General features: G+C 54.9%; 1 protein-coding gene across 6 annotated transcripts in view; it reads left to right on the top strand.

Moving 5' to 3' along the window:
- Positions 1 to 218: 218 nt before the first annotated feature.
- Positions 219 to 16795, top strand: part of ELL (elongation factor for RNA polymerase II) — an 86449-nt gene continuing 69872 nt past the window's right edge. For 5 of the 6 annotated variants that reach the window (XR_013409259.1, XR_013409258.1, XM_077978463.1 and 2 more), the window contains exon 1: positions 219 to 368. Coding sequence is in view for 2 of the 6 variants with exons in the window: in XM_028839956.2 (XP_028695789.2) it covers positions 234 to 368 (135 nt within the window). In the remaining 4 variants the exon portion in view is untranslated. Of the gene's footprint in view, positions 396 to 16795 lie in introns of all 6 variants that reach the window. The other variant, XM_077978461.1, reaches the window with a different exon arrangement.

Genomic DNA, 16795 nt, shown 5'->3' with positions numbered 1-16795 from the left:
GTTGACTGTGGGCCTTGTGGGGCCCGCAGGGGGCGTGGCCAGGCGCGTCTCCTGAATAATGCAGTACGCTGCCTGGCGGTACGCCGGCGACTGTTGGCTTCGTGGGACTCTGGGGGGCGTGGCCAGCCGCGTCTCATGAATAATGCAGCACGTCAGCGGGCGGCGGGGCGGGGCGTGGCCGGCGCGGCGGCGCTGGAGCCGGGAAGGGGGCGCGGGGGAGAGATGGTCGCAAGATGGCGGCGCTGAAGGAGGCTAGGAGCTACGGGCTGTCGTGCGGGCGGGTTAGCGACGGCAGCAAGGTGTCGGTGTTCCACGTGAAGCTCACCGACAGTGCCCTGAGGGCCTTCGAGAGCTACCGCGCCAGACAGGTGAGTGGCATGGCGCCCGGCGCGCCAGTGGGGAACGTCGGGGCGCGGGCCGGCCTCGCGCGCCCCTCACTGAGGAGTCCGGGCTCGGAGACGCTGGGTCTGTGGTGCTGCTCGCGTGTCCCTGGGCCGGCAGGGCGCGGAGTGGGCGCCCGTCCGGCCTGGAGCGCTGAGAACCGCGTTCCTTCTCAGCACTAGGAGGCAATACAGGCGGGCGGCCCGGGGCTGCTGAGGAGCCCAGACTCGCGCGCCGGGCCGGGAGGGCGTCGGTGTAGGCACCTGGCGGCGTACGGGGCCTTTCTGGCCTGCCCCGCACCTGAGCAGGATCCAGTTTGCGCACCTGGCGGCGGGGCCAGGAGGCGGTGGGCCGCACGGTCTCGGCACCGTGATAGGGGGAAGGTGGGGGCTTTTCCATCTGGGGCCCGGGTAGGGCCGTTGGTGGGGGTGACTGTGTCTGTCCTCATGGGAAGCAACGATCGTTTGTGTGCCTGGCAGGGGGTGGTTAGCGGGGCACTTGTGGGGGCCTGTTCTGTCTGGGTGGGAGGCTGTTTGCAGCTGGGGGCCGGCTTTGACGCGTTCCGATGAAGCCCCTCAGGCTGGGCCACTTTGGTTCTTGGGACGGGGAGTTTGGGCAGAAACTGACAGCTTGTCCCAGCTTTCTGCTCCCCTTACGCCCCTTACACCCTGTCTCTCCGTACACCGTTGGAGAGTGGAAGTGTTGGGGGCGGCTGTGATGTTTTCCTCAGGGCACATGTAGGGGTATCCCTGCCACCCGGGAGGAAACTCTGGCTACCACATCTGGCCGCTGACTCTGGAACTTCTCAGAGGCAGATTTGGGCCCATCTGGGGGAAGTTTGAGGCGTTTCGGTTCTGCCACCTGGCTGGTGGTGGGGAGGGGAGGCTGCCGTGTATGTTCTCTTGGGCCTGACTTTGGGGCGCATCTGGGGCCGTGGTCAGAAACCTGCCTTTTTCATTTCTGTTTGTGTCATGGGCCCCCCCCCCCGCGTCTGTGCTGGGTCAGAAGTTGCAGATGACCAGTGGTCACGTCCCGAGGGGAAGTGGTTTAGGAACCTTGTAACTCCTTTTCTGGAAATTGGGGGCTTCATAGCCCTAAAGGGAGTGGGGGTGGGTCTAGTCTGAGACTCAGAGAGCCCTGCTCCCTGCATGTGTGTGTTTGTGTATACTGGTGATGGTGGTGGTGGGGGGGGGTGCCGCGGGCGGGTGAGGAGGGAGACTAACTAGGAAGGAATGTGGCTTTCTTCCTGCCCCGAACTTGTTCAGCTCCATTAGCTAAGCCGAGAATTTCTTCCCCTGTTTGGTTTCCACTGCTCTCCCGGTGCCCACCCCTTCCGTGCTTCTTTCCCATGTCTTTGGGTAATTTCCTCCCTGTCCTGGTGTCTCAGTTTTCCCCTTCATAGAATGAAGATTTCATTTTTTTCGGAAGAGCAAGTTCGCACCTTGTCAAAAAGACTCCCCAAGATGAGGCTAAGGCGCCCCTGCAGGTGAGGAGGAGATGGTGGCAGCGACAGCAGCTGCTGGCCTGTGACCAGCCAGAGCCTCTCTTCCTGGTAGAATTCTGGCCCTGGGTCTTTTTCCCTGAGCGATTCTGACTTGTCCTGCAGGAAGGCAGGCTTTCCTAGAAACAGCTGGGGGAGAGATCATGAGTCATGTAACTACGATGGACTTGGTACCTGGTCACCACTGTCTTCTGCGCTTTGGGAACCAGGAGCTCCGCCTTCTCTCTGATGCTGCTCTTGCTTGCTTCAGTACAGAAGGTCTGCCTGTGTGTCCACCTCATGCTGTCACACAGCTATTTTTACTTTAGGGTATTGGTTACATCCCCTCTCTAAGCTGGATCTTCCTCATGTTAGGGTGAAGGTTACTGTGGACTGTTACTCTCGGAGCCCAGCTGTGTAGGGCAGTGTGTTGACCAGCCAGGAGGGGCTCCCTAGAAGAACTTCTCCAAGCCATCCAGAGCAACTTGGCTGGCTGGATTATATTTTGGGGTGATTCAAACTCGGGTTTTTCTCAAAAAGCTGTCTGGTAATTTAAGTGGCTTGGCCACTTTCTGTCTTTTTTTTTTTTTTTGAGATGGAGTCTTGCTCTGTCGCCCAGGCTGGAGTGCAATGGCCAGATCTCAGCTCACTGCAAGCTCCGCCTCCTGGGTTTACGCCATTCACCTGCCTCAGCCTCCCGAGTAGCTGGGACTACAGGCGCCCGCCACCTCGCCCGGCTAGTTTTTTTTTTGTATTTTTTAGTAGAGACGGGTTTCACCGTGTTAGCCAGGATGGTCTCGATCTTCTGACCTTGTGATCCGCCCGTCTCGGCCTCCCAAAGTGCTGGGATTACAGGGTTGAGCCACCGCGCCCGGCCTTTTTTTTTGTTTGTTTTTTTTTGTTTTTTTTTTGAGACGGAGTCTCACTCTGTCGCCCAGGCTGGAGTGCAGTGGCGTGATCTCGGTGCACTGCAAGCTCCGCCTCCTGGGTTTACGCCATTCTCCTGCCTCAGCCTCCTGAGTAGCTGGGACTACAGGCGCCCGCCACCGCGCCCGGCTAATTTTTTGTATTTTTAGTAGAGACGGGGTTTCACCGTGGTCTCGATCTCCTGACCTTGTGATCCGCCCGCCTCGGCCTCCCAAAGTGCTGGGATTACAGGCGTGAGCCACCGCGCCCGGCCTTTTTTTTTTTTTTTTTGAGATGGAGTTTCATTCTGCTGCCCAGGCTGGAATGCAGTGGCGCGATCTCGGCTCACTGCAGCCTTTGCCTCCTGGGTTCCAGCGATTCTCCTGCCTCAGCCTCCTGAGTAGCTGGGACTACAGGCACATGCCACCACGCCTGGCTAATTTTTGTATTTGTAGTAGAGACAGGGTTTTGCCAGGTTGGCCGGGCTGGTCTTGAACTCCTGACCTCCAGTGATCCGCCCTTCTCGGCCTCTAAAAGTGCTGGAACTGCAGGTGTGAGCCACTGCTCCCAGCCAGCTCGGCTACTTTCGAATTTATTTATTTATTTATTTATTTATTTATTTATTTTATTTTATTTTATTTTTTTTTGAGACTGAGTCTGGCTCTGTCGCCCAGGCTGGAGTGCAGTGGCCGGATCTCAGCTCACTGCAAGCTCCGCCTCCCGGGTTTACGCCATTCTCCTGCCTCAGCCTCCGGAGTAGCTGGGACCACAGGCGCCCGCCACCTCGCCCGGCTAGTTTTTTGTATTTTTTAGTAGAGACGGGGTTTCACCGTGTTAGCCAGGATGGTCTCGATCTCCTGACCTTGTGATCCGCCCGTCTCAGCCTCCCAAAGTGCTGGGATTACAGGCTTGAGCCACCGTGCCCGGCTTACTTTCGAATTTAATCTTGCCCTTGGGGCAGTACGGTGGATGGACTTCTCTAAGGACAGGGCACCTCCATGCTCTCTGTAGTTTTGGGTAGTGAGCTTGAGGAAGGCAGCTTGAAGAACTTGATTGTGTAACCAGAGAAGTGTATTGGTTATGGACAAACTCTCATGTGGACAGCTCTATCAACCAGCAGCCAGAGTTTTCTTTTTTTTTTTTTTTTTTTTTTTTTTGAGACGGAGTCTCGCTCTGTCGCCCAGGCTGGAGTGCAGTGGCGCGATCTCAGCTCACTGCAAGCTCTGCCTCCCGGGTTCCCGCCATTCTCCTGGCTCAGCCTCCCGAGTAGCTGGGACTACAGGCGCCCACAACCTCGCCCGGCTAGTTTTTTGTATTTTTAATAGAGACGGGGTTTCACCGTGGTCTCGATCTCCTGACCTTGTGATCCGCCTGCCTCGGCCTCCCAAAGTGCTGGGATTACAGGCGTGAGCCACCGCGCCCGGCCAAGAGTTTTCTATTCCCCATGCTGTGGTTACATAGTTTGCCAATTGCAACTTCTGGAGAGGGCTTTTATTTTTAGTTTTTTTTTTTTTGTTTTTTTTTTGTTTTTTTTTTGAGACGGAGTCTTGCTCTGTCACCCAGGCTGGAGTGTAGTGGCAAGATCTCAGCTCACTGCAAGCTCCGCCTCCCGGGTTCACACCATTCTCCTGCCTCAGCCTCCCCAGCAGCTGGGACTACAGGCACATACCACCAGCCCCGACTAATTTTTTGTATTTTTCGTAGAGGCGGGTTTCACCGTGTTAGCCAGGATGGTCTTGATCTCCTGACCTTGTAATATGCCCTCCTCGGCCTCCCAAAGTGCTGGGATTACAGGCTTGAGTCACTATGCCCGGCCAATTTTTGTTTTTAATTACGAAGACGCTTTTACAAATTCAGGTGTGGCAGGGGCTAGAAGGGAACTTGTTGTGGAACTTTCTCTTTGGCTCCTAGGAGCAGGTAATCCTAGCTCTGGGAACAGCCCAGGTAGAAGCCCTCCTGTTTTCTCCCCCCAGAGGGCTTTGCTGTTGACTTGGTAGCCAGCTGGAGCAGCATGGTGGAAGGTAAAGGCGCAGCAATACCCGTAGCTGCTGGCCTTCTCATTCTACCTTGGACTTCGTGCAGTTTTTCTTTCCTTTTTTTTTTTTTTTGAGACAGGATCTTGCCCTGTTGCCCAAGCTGGATTGCAGTGGTGTAATCTCAGCTCACTGCAACCTCCACCTCCTGGGTTCAAGTGATTCTCCTGCCTCAGCCTCCCAAGTAGCTGGGACTACAGGCACACACCACCATGCCTGGCTAATTTTTGTATTTTTAGTAGAGGTGGGGTTTTACCATGTTGGTCTGGATGGTCTCAAACTCCTGACCCCTCAAGTGATCCACCTGCCTCAGCCTCCCAAAGTGCTGGGATTATAGGCCCGAGTCGCTACGCTGGGCCCTTTTTTTTTTTGTTTCTTTTTTTTTTTTTAGAGGCGGGGTTTTGCTCTGTTGCCCAGGCTGGAGTGCAGTGACGTGATCATAGCTCACTGCAGCCTCGAACTTCCAGGCTCAAGCCCGCCTCAGTCTTCTGAGTAGCTGCGGGCCACAGGTGTGTACCACTGCCCCGGCTAAGTTTTAAATTTTTTTGTAGAAACAGGGTCTCACTATGTTGCCAAGGCTTGTTTCAAACTCCGGGGCTTAAGTGATTTCCCTGCCTGCCTCAGCCTCCCAAAGTGCTGGAATTACAAGAGTGAGCCATCGTGCCTGGCCTAGTTTTGTTGTTGTTGTTGTTTTTTGAGACAGAGTTTCACTCTTGTTGCCAGGCTGGAGTGTAATGGCGTTATCTCGGCTCACTGCAACCTCAACCTCCCAAGTAGCTGAGCTCACAGGCATGCGCCACCGTGGTCTGCAAATTTTGTATTTTTAGTGGAGACAGGGTTTTATCTTGTTGGTCAGTCTGGTCTTAAACTCCTCACCTCAGGTGATCCTCCTGCCTTGGCCTCCCAAAGTGCTGGCATTACAGGAGTGAGCCATCGTGTCTGGTCTAGTTTTTCTCTTTCTTTTCTTTTCTTCTTCTTTTTTTTTTTTGAGACAGGGTCTTACTCTGTCACCTAGGCTGGAATACAGTGGTGTGATCATAGCTCACTGCAGCCTCCAACTCCCAGGCTTAAGTGATCTTCCCACCTCAGCTGCCCAGAGTGCTGGGACTACAGGCATGAACCATTGTGCCTGGCCCAGTTTTTTTCTTTCTCTTTTAATCCCAGCACTTTGGGAGGCTGAGGCGGGAGGATCCCTTGAGGTCAGGAGTTTGAGACCAGCCTGGCCAATGTGGTGAAAACCTGTCTCTACTAAAAATACAAAAAAATTAGCCAGGCATGGTGATGCGTGCCTGTAATCCCAACTACTTGGGAGGCTGAGGCAGGAGAATCTGGGAGATGGAGGTTGCAGTGAACCGAGATCGCACCACTGCACTCCAGCCTGGGTGACAGAGGGAGACTCTGTGTCAGAAAACAAAATGACGGCCAGGCACGGTGGCTCACGCCTGTAATCCCAGCACTTTGGGAGGCCGAGGCAGGCGGATCACGAGGTCAGGAGATTGAGACCATCCTGGCTAACACAGTGAAGCCCTGTCTGTACTAAAAAAATATAAAAAATTAGCCAGGTGTGGCCGGGCGCGGTGGCTCAAGCCTGTAATCCCAGCACTTTGGGAGGCCGAGACGGGCGGATCACGAGTTCGGGAGATCAAGACCATCCTGGCTAACACGGTGAAACCCCGTCTCTACTAAAAAAATACAAAAAACTAGCCGGGCGAGGTGGCGGGCGCCTGTAGTCCCAGCTACTTGGGAGGCTGAGGCAGGAGAATGGCGTGAACCCGGGAGGCGGAGCTTGCAGTGAGCTGAGATCCGGCCACTGCACTCCAGCCTGGGCGACAGAGCGAGACTCTGTCTCAAAAAAAAAAAAAAAAAAAATTAGCCAGGTGTGGTGGTGGGTGCCTGTAGTCCCAGCTACTGGGGAGGCTAAGGCAGAATGACAGGAACCTGGGAGGCGGAGCTTGCAGTGAGCCGAGATCGCACCACTGCACTCCAGCCTGGGCGACAGAGCGAGACTCTGTCTCAAAAAAAAAAAAAGAAAAAAGAAAACAAAACGAAACGTTCATGGTTGTGAGGTGGCTGTTCTTGTGGATCTCCCGGTTTGCTCTGATGAGTGATTTCCGGGAGAGGGGAGAGTGGAAGCATGGACACACCCCTTCCTTCCAATACAGTGTCACTCACCTGCGTGGGGAAGTAACCTCTGGTCACTCTGAGGAAGTAACCCTCCCAGGGGCACTTGGGTTGTAGTTCATCATTAGGGGTTTGCATGGGCTCTGTTGCTGAATGCCCTCTTCTGGATCACAAGCTCCTTGGTGGAGAGGAGCACCCTGTTCAAAAAAAATTGAGGGCCCAGGAAGGGCTTCATAAGGCCTAGGGATTAGAGCCTCTCTCTATTTGAATCTCAGCTCTACCTGCTTCCTGAGGCCATGGGTGAGTGCCTGACCCTCCCATCTCCGAATCCTTTTCAGAACTGGGGTCAGCAGTATTTGACCTGCTCCCTCAAGTTCCAGATCCTTCTCTCAGGGCTGTGAGGATCCTGGTGCCTGACCCTTTCTGAGTTCCAGATACTCTTCCTTTTGGGAGGAGAATAACCTGACCCCTCTTGTCCTCTGAGCCCTTAGTGAACATACCCAGAGCTGGCTCCTGGGGGGCTGGTCCCTGCCTGAAGGTTCATACAGCGCCGGTGGGAGACTCTGGATTACTAATCTAACCCAATATGATTGAGCCTCTGGTCAGTGCACATGGCTCGGGGTCCGGATACCCACTAGTGATTGAGATGGGCCCTTCATGTCATGAGCTGACATTCTAGTGGCAGGAGACAGAGAATTCATGAACAGGAAGGATGGCACAGAAATTAGCAAGAGGAACTCGCTGTTGTTCAACGTTAGTGATGGTGAGGGGTACAGGTGGGGCAGTCAGTGGGTGCTTCCAGCAGGTGACATGGAGCTGCAGTCTGCTGGGGGAAGGGTCCCAGGCATGGCTGGCATGCTCTCCCAGGGAAGGGTATGAAGGGAGTGGAGGTAGAGAGGTGCTGGGCCTCAGGCCTGTCACCAGTACTGGGCGCTTCTGGGTGGCCCTGGAGCTGTGCTGGGGGCTATTGTCTGCTGCTAAGTGGGTGGGCTGCATGGATGTCATCCTCGGCACTGGTGGCAGGAGGAGCCTTACTTTAGCCTGTGATCCATTCCCACAGCAGGGCCCCAGAGGCCCAACTTGTCTTCCCTTCCTGGTGGGCACCCCCCTTGGTTCTGAGCAGGGCAGTTTCTTGCCAGCCCTGCCTGCTTTTCAGAGAAGGCCTTTTTTAGAGACCTAGTGCTAGTGCTGCCCCTCTTGGCCCTGGGCTAGACCCCCATCCCTTCCCATGGGTGCACATCATCTTGACTACTTGCCGGGAGAGCAAGTTTATGGTCCCCTTTCATGACAGGGACAGATGTGGCTCTGAGGGGTGGCATCACCTGTCTGAGGGCACTCGGCTGTCCTCACTGGCCCATACCGTCTCTTGAGTGCCCACGCCAAGCTCTCATGTGAGGTTGCAGGGGGCTTGAGCTGAAGGGGACACAGCTCTGAAGGGGAGTCACGCTGGGGTCCTGAGCCCTGCTTAAATACAACATTCCGCGTCCCCAAGAGGCTCGAAGCTTGGTGACATGAGTGACTGAGGAGATTCCTCCAGTTGCTGGCTGTGCTGTACCCCTTCCCCCAAGAAAGTGGAAAGGTGATGGACACCTACACCTGTGGAGGGTGGCACAGTGCTGGCTGTGCCACCCACGGTACTGTATTTCATCACCCGTCTTCCCTGTGGTGGGAGCAATTCCTGTTTCTCAGGTGAGGATATGGGTGGAGATTTGGGAAGAGGCTGAATCACCAGGCGGAATCTCCCAGCTGAGAAGTAGCTGAGAACCCAGAATCCAGGTGTCATGGCCTGGGCTCTTCCACCTCTAAGGGCTATGGCCGCTGGATGAACTGGGGTGGAGCAGGTGGGCTGCCAGGGGGCATCAGGAGTGGCCCACTGGTGCACCGGGGTATGGTTTGCCGCTGTATTTCAAGGTGAGCATTTGGTGGTTCTAGGTGGGTTCTTCCAGAAGGTGCTAGAAGAGGACAAGCCAGATTGAGTCTGTGGGCCCAAGCTGGTGGTTTCTGCAGGAGGCAGGCAAGAGTGTGTGTGAGGGACCGAGCTCTGCCCTCGGCACTGTGACCCTTGACTGTGCTTCCAGCTGGTTGCCGTGGCTGTGATTGTGTGTAAACAGCAGGCAGCGCTCACTCGGAAACCCACCCCTCTGTTGACTCACGGCCAAGGCCAGAGTTCATCACCTTTGAAGCAGTTTTGACATCACACCCGGATTGTGACATCCCGCCCGGGAGACCTTGAGGGAGGAACCCGCCAGCCTGACAAGATTGCTTCTGTGTTCCATGTAGCCCTGGGCTCGAAGCAGCTGCCCAGGGAAGAGACCCTAGTTTTCAGAGGTCTGCTTCTTAGGGGGCATCAGCCTTGTTTAAGGTACCTGGCAGGGACAGACTTGTGATTGATACTGAACCTTTTGGGGTTGGCCTCTTCTGTGTCCTTTGTTTTAGGGCCTTGCTTCCCGTTGTGCTTTCTGCCTTGATGAATTAAGTTGTCACACTTTCTCCTTGGTCTCTGAATCTCATGAACAGGGTTGTCTTCAGTCTCACCTATGTAGTCAGCCACGGAGTCCAAAGGGACACGCAGAACAATGCATCCAAATGGCCTGTGACCTGCAGATGCAGTGAATGACAGAGATGGCCATGACGTGGTTATTTTGTCTCTTCGCTTTTTATTTCTTTTTAAAATTTTATTTTATTTTATTTTATTTTTTGAGACAGAGTTTCACTCTTGTTGCCCAGGCTGGAGTGCAATGGCGCGATCTCGGCTCACTGCAAACTCCGCCTCCCAGGTTTAAGCGATTCTCCCGCCTCAGCCTCCCGAGTAGCTGGGATTACAGGCATGCCATGCACCAACACGCCTGGCTAATCGTTTTGTATTTTTAATAGAGACAGTGTTTCTCCATGTGGTCAGGCTGGTCTCAGGCCTCAGGCGATCTGGCCTCAGGCGATCTGCTGATCTTGGCCTCCCAAAGTGCTGGGATTACAAGCGCGAGCCACCGTGCCCGGCCGTCACTTTGCTTTTTAATGAAAAAAGCTGGTATCCAAAAAAACCATCCGCAGGGAGACTATTCCCCCAGATAAAAGCGTCCTGGAGACCTCCCGCCTCCTTCTGACCTGGCAGTGGGCCCCGGAGTCTGATGCTAATTATATCTTCCAGGGCTGGACCCTCCTGGCCAAGTGGAGACACAGCTCCTGGCTGAGGCAGCCAGGCCAGCAGATGTGTTTGTGACTCCTGCAACCCTCTGAAGGGATGGGGCTTCGAGTTCTGGTCAAGTTTGTGGAATCACTGAACTGTTTTTTTGTTTTGTTTTGTTTTGTTTTGTTTTGTTTTTGAGACGGAGTCTTGCTCTGTCACCCAGGCTGGAGTGCAGTGGTGCGATCTCGGCTCACTGGAACCTTCGCCTCCTGGGTTCACGCCATTCTCCTGCCTCAGCCTCTTGCGTAGCTGGGACTACAGGCACACACCACCATGCCCGGCTAAATTTTTGTGTTTTTAGTAGAAACGGGGTTTCACCGTGTTAGCCAGGATGGTCTCGATTTCCTGACCTTGTGATCCGCCTACCTTGGCCTCCCAAAGTGCTGGGATTACAGGCGTGAACCACCGGGCCTGGCCTGAACTCCTGTTTTAAAAGCAACCTGTGAAGTTTTTTTTTTTTCTTTCTTTTTTTTTTTTTTTTTTTTTGTTGTTGTTGAGACAGAGTCTCCCTGTGTGGCCCAGACTGGAGTGCAGTGGCCGGATCTCAGCTCACTGCAAGCTCCGCCTCCCGGGTTCACGCCATTCTCCTGCCTCAGCCTCCCGAGTAGCTGGGACTACAGGCATCCGCCACCTCGCCCGGCTAGTTTTTGTATTTTTTAGTAGAGACAGGGTTTCACCGTGTTAGCCAGGATGGTCTCGATCTCCTGACCTTGTGATCCGCCCGTCTCGGCCTCCCAAAGTGCTGGGATTACAGGCTTGAGCCACCGCGCCCGGCCAGTTTTTTGTATTTTTAGTAGAGACAGAGTTTCACCATGCTGGCCAGGCTGACCTCAAACTCCTGGCCTCAAGTGATCCATCTGCCTTGGCCTCCCAAAGTGCTGAGATTACAGGTGTGAGCCATCAGAGACGGGGAGAGGGGAGAGGGGAGAGGGGAAAGCACTGACCTGTGTCTCCATCTGTGCTTACCCTGGAGACCTGAGATCGGGCCCCTCTATCCAGAGTAGGCTGATTGAAGGGCGCCTGTGGGCCAAGGGGACGAGTTGGGGTAGCCACCCCATCACATTGTCCTTCCTTCAGAAGGGTGACTCCCCACCAGGAACCCAAAGGGCTTGGAGTGGCCTCTTCTCCTCCCACAGGCCTGAGAAGGATAAGCTGGATTGGTAAGTTCCCTTTTCCTTTCCTAAAACAGTGATTTTTTGGGGGACATTCAGCTTCCTGCTATGGATCTTGTAGCCCCCCACCTGGAAGGAGTGACCTTAGGGTCTCAGTGAGGCACTGTGATGATGAGGATGCCTGCTTAATTGCATCAGGGTGCCTCGTTCACAGGACCTCCAACCTGGCTGCTGTGGGGAAGGGCCCTGGTGGATGCTCCTGCTCACAGCTTCTCTGAAATATTATTCCCGAGATCTTGAGGGGAATTTGGGCTGTGTCCACCTCATGTTTGCTCCATTTCCCCATGGAATTAGTGGTAGAGGTGTCTCACAGGGTCTCTTTTTGTGTCCTCAAGGAAACTGAAGCCTATAAGGTCTGCCTAGGGTCACTGCCATAGTTGCCTATCCCCACAACAAGGTTTGCTGCCTTGTTAGGACACGGACAAAGTGGGCTGTGGTGTGATCTTTTTCAGCAGCAACCCTGGAGACTATAGCGTGTTGGTAAACTGTGGCCAAAGGGCCAGCTCTGGCCTGCCACTTGTTTTTGTAAAGAAAGTGTTAATTGGGACACAGCTGCCCACTTGCTTACCTGTAATTTATAGCTGCTCTTGCCCTGTGACGGCAGCCAAGGCTGCAACTGTCTAGCTCACAAAGCCTGAAATACCGACTCTTTGGCCCTTCACAAAAGAAGCTTGCTGGCCGCTTGTCTAGGCTGTCCAGCTGGGTGTGTAGGCTGTCCAGCTGGGTGTGTGGTAGGAAGACTTGATGTGTACTGGAACCACTGTCCTGGGGCCAGGCTCAGGCCTTGGGCTCCCAGGCCCCTGTGCAGTGCCAAGCAGCCCTGTGAAGCCTTGCTGTTGGCCAGAGCCCATTGAGACTTTGGAGGATCCTTTTGTTCTGGCCCCTTTATTTCACTAATAGGACATCTAGAAGATAATGGCTAACTTGAGGTCACACAGTTAGTGCATATGATGTCAAACCTTGAACTTGAGGGCATCCACTCTGGGACAGGCTACCGTCCTGGCTGCTGACTCCTGTATTGTATTTTATTATTTTTATTTTATTTTATTTTACTTTATTTTAATTTTAATTTTTTAGAGAGAGGGTCTTGCTGTGCTGCCCAGGCTGGAGTGTAGTGGTGTGATCATAGCTCACTGCAGTCTCTAACTCCTGGCCTCAAGTGATCCTCACGCCTTGGCCTCCCTAAGTGCTATAGGTGTGAGCCACCACACTCAGCTGTGACTCCTATTTTGATCTCATGCAAACTCAAAATGTTTCTCAGCCTGCATGGGAGTCCCTGGGTTTTCCAGGAGTTTTTCTCAGCAACTGCGTCAATCCTGACATAGCTTCCAGTGGGAACTGGTCTCTTTATTTGTGACCTGTATGTGACCTTTGGAATTGAAAACAAAACACAGTCATGCGCAGCCTGGATGGGAAGGGCTGGCTGTGTGTCCCTCGTGGAGTTGGAAGCAGCTGCCGCATGGAGGCAGCACCAGCCTGTTGCATCCTCATCTCTGGGGATGGAGCTGGGGGTCAGGCGTCTGCCTCCAGATGGGTAGTGGGGCCTGCAGAACCTGTGTCTGATTCTAGTTGAGCTCTGAATGCAGTCCCTGAGCTTCAGCTGCGTGGCTGTGCAGTGGGGCACAACCTACACAGTGCAATCTCCTACACAGAGGGATTGTACCCAGTGGGGGTTCAGCTGCCTCCGGAAGTGTTTCTCGTGTAGGAAGCTGGAGGGATGAAGCCCCTGCCCTCACATGGCCCACTGCTTCGCAGCAGGGAGGTACGCCATAAACCAGGAACAGCCAGATCATGGTGGCTTCAGACTGGCTCGGTGTGCAGTGGTGTTGGACTTGGGCAGGCAGGCATCTCCCTCCACAGAAGCAAGCTTACCCTGGGCTGGGGAGACGTAGGAGACCCTTGCAGAACTTTCTTAGCTTGGGGCAAGTGCCGTGTGCAGATTAGATTCTTTGTTAGATATCAGTGGCCTGAAAGACTCAGAGGAGGACTTCTTGGGCAGTTCTCTGCCAAGGGGCTGTGGGTCTGTGGCCAGGCTCTGGCAGCGGACTTGGCCTGTTTTCACTCTTCTTATCTGGGGATGTTATCTCTCCCTTTTCAGAGTTGGGTGTGACCCTTGAACTGCCACAGGCTAGGCACAGACCGTGCAGGGAGGTGTCTGAGGGCAGGGACCGGGTGCAGCTAGAAGAGCATGTTCCTTCCTCTCCTGGTGGCACTATTTTTGGAGTTGGATGCTCACAGACGCCTGCTTGTTCCAGTGAAATGTGCTCAGCTCACACTGGATCTGGCAAGTGGGAGGGGACAGCCAGTGCTGGCAGCCTGTGTCCAGCTCATCTCCAGGCTGCCCTGGCTCTCTTACCTGTGCACAGGGTCCTGCTGGTCGAGGGCAATGTGCCTGGAGCCACATGACCCCATGATGTAGGAATCGCTTCCATCTTGTAGGCCAGCTCCTTGTAGATAGGAAGTGGAGCCGCGTTGAGAAGGATTCTGAGGTGATGACTGGCCTAGAGCGGAGGATCAGTGAGACAGGGTCCCTGGCGCTCTGATCATACCATCTCTGTGGGGAGGGTTCCCTCTAATCTCTGAGCTGAGGAGGGTAACAAACTCCTAGGTGTGCAAGGTGAGGTTTACATGCTGTTGAATAGAAGTCCGCTTTTGTTTTTTCTTTTTTCTTTTTTTTTTTTTTTTTTTTTTTTTTTTGAGACGGAGTCTCGCTCTGTCGCCCAGGCTGGAGTGCAGTGGCCGGATCTCAGCTCACTGCAAGCTCCGCCTCCTGGGTTCCCGCCATTCTCCTGCCTCAGCCTCCCAAGCAGCTGGGACTACAGGCGCCCACCACCTCGCCCGGCTAGTTTTTTTTTTTTGTAGTTTTAGTAGAGACGGGGTTTCACTGTGTTCGCCAGGATGGTCTCGATATCCTGACCTCGTGATCCACCCGTCTCGGCCTCCCAAAGTGCTGGGATTACAGGCTTGAGCCACCGCGCCCGGCCTTTTTTTTTTTTTTTGAGACGGAGTCTTGCTCTGTCGCCCAGGCTGGAGTGCAGTGGCGCGATCTCGGCTCACTGCAAGCTCCGCCTCCCGGGTTCACGCCATTCTCCTGCCTCAGCCTCCCGAGTAGCTGGGACTACAGGCGCCCACAACCGCGCCCGGCTAATTTTTTGTATTTTTAGTAGAGACGGGGTTTCACCGTGGTCTCGATCTCCTGACCTTGTGATCCGCCCGCCTCGGCCTCCCAAAGTGCTGGGATTACAGGCGTGAGCCACCGCGCCCAGCCTCTTTTTTTTTTTCTTTTGAGACGGAGTCTCGCTCTGTCCCCCAGGTTGGAGTGCAGTGGCGCGATCTCGGCTCACTGCAAGCTCCGCCTCCCGGGTTCACGCCATTCTCCTGCCTCAGCCTCCTGAGTAGCTGGGACTACAGGCGCCTGCCACCGTGCCCGGCTAATTTTTTGTATTTTTAGTAGAGACGGGGTTTCATTGTGGTCTCGATCTCCTGACCTTGTGATCTGCCCGCCTCGGCCTCCCAAAGTGCTGGGATTACAGGCGTGAGCCACCGCGCCCAGCCCGCTTTTGTTTTTTCAGATGGGGTCTTGCTCTGTCACCCAGGCTGGGGTGCAGTGGTGTGATCATAGCTTACTGCAGCCTTGGCCCCTGGGCTCAAGTGATCCTTCTACCTTAGCCTCCCAAATAGCTGGGACTACAGGTGTGTGGCACCACACCTGGCTAATTTTTTATTTATATGGAGACAGAGTCTCTCTGTGTTGCTCAGGCTGGTCTCAAACCCCTGGCCTCAAATGATCTTCCTGTCTTGGCCTCCCAATGTGCTGGGCTTACAGGTGTGAGCCACGGCACCCAGCCGAGCAGAAGTCTGGGCTGATGCTGCACCCCAGAGGCACAGGGGCTTTGGATCCCTTTCTCCCTGGGGGAGAGGGTAACTTGCCACGGTCTGCTCTGAAGCAGCATAGGTGTCCCTCCACTGTGGGTGGCGACTTAGGAGCAGGCGCTCCTGGAGGGTGGCCCAGGCAGGTCGCTGGAGGGTGTGGGAGACAGGGTCCAGGCCTGAGGTGGTGCCAGCAGGGCTGTCTCCACGTTGACTGTGGGGGGCTGGTTCCAAGCCAGGCTGCAGACCCAGCTGCTGCGTGCGGTGTGGCCTGAGTCCCAGGGGCAGCATCCTGGGCACACATGGGCACCCAGCTCTTGGAGGGAGGCTGGGTCAGTGGGCCTAGGGGCAGAGCTCTTGGTGTCTAAACTGTTGTCCCAGGGATGGCTGAGGGCCAGCATGGGGGGCCCAGGCTGCCACTTTTGCCTCACTGGTGTTGACCACGTGTGCTGGGTGGTGTGTGAAGTACAGAGCAGGACACAGGGCAGGAGTACCTGACTGTACAGTGGTGCCACCCTCTGGGCCTCAGTTTCTCCCTCTGCAGTGCGGGGTCATCCTGTGGGTGGGAGGTCAGGTCAGTGCCTGCAGCCCCTCCTGCCATACACATTCACCTCTCCTTAGTTTGCTTTCCTGTCCGTGGGGTGTTTCAGGGTTCAGGGAGCTGTGTCCTGGCACATCAGAGGAACACAAGCCACTGTCCTATGGCCCCCTTTCCTCTCCCATCCTCTTCTCCCCTCCCCTGTGTGTGCCTGGTGCCCTGGGTGGCTTGCAGGGTGCCAGGCACACACTGTTTCCTTTCCCAGCTCAGCCCTTTCCCATTACAGAAACCCCAGCTCTCTCCCAGGCTAGTTGATAGTGAGGAGCCCGCATTCCTGAGGGCTGTTGAAGCACCAAAACATAGGAAGCTCTGGATGAGGTGAAGAGCATGTGTGTGTGCATGGCACAGGTGCTATGGCCCTGCCCAGTGCTCTGCACACGTGCCTTCCTGCCTGCCTGGGAAGTGGGATGAGTAATGGCAGTAACTGGGGCTTACCGCCGGGTGCCCTCACCCGTGGGAGGGTGTGACTGGCCACAGCATCCTTAGGATGAAGAATTGAGTAGGGAAGAATAGCAAAAGCTATCTTCAGTCCTAACAAGAGCCTAACTAGTTGGGATTACATTTGCCGTTGGGCGAGGTGTGGCAGATGCGGAAGAAAGCACACCATGGAGGAGAAGGGAGGGTAGGAGAGGATGGGAGAGGAGTGGGGGCTGCAGGACAGTGGCTTGTGTTACCCCGATGTCCTGGTATGTCACAGCCCTCTGGCACACAGAAGTTGCCTATTGTTCTCAGTCCCCTGGGGTTTGGCCATGATGGCAGGAGGGTGAGATATCCTGAGCCTTGACCTGCTGCTCCCACAGCCCTGGCAGCCCAGAATAGTTAAAGCCTGGGTTGTCTCCACAAGGCAAGAGTTTTTGCCTCTGCTGGAGCTGTGGACTGAGAGCTCGTGTATGCAGGCATCACACATCCCCAGGCCAGCTGCCTCCTCGGGTGCTCAGGGCTGCGGGGGCTGTGTGTCCCTCAGGCACTGTCCACTGGACAGGTGGTGGCAGGGCTCCATGGAGAGTGTCCCAGAGTAAACAGGTTCTAGTATACGCAGTGTTTCTCATG

This window comes from Macaca mulatta, chromosome 19, assembly GCF_049350105.2.
Source record: "Macaca mulatta isolate MMU2019108-1 chromosome 19, T2T-MMU8v2.0, whole genome shotgun sequence".
Taxonomy (NCBI): Eukaryota; Metazoa; Chordata; class Mammalia; order Primates; family Cercopithecidae; genus Macaca; species Macaca mulatta.
The sequence above is the reverse complement of the archived record's forward strand: the minus strand, read 5'-3'. Positions and strand labels throughout refer to the sequence as shown.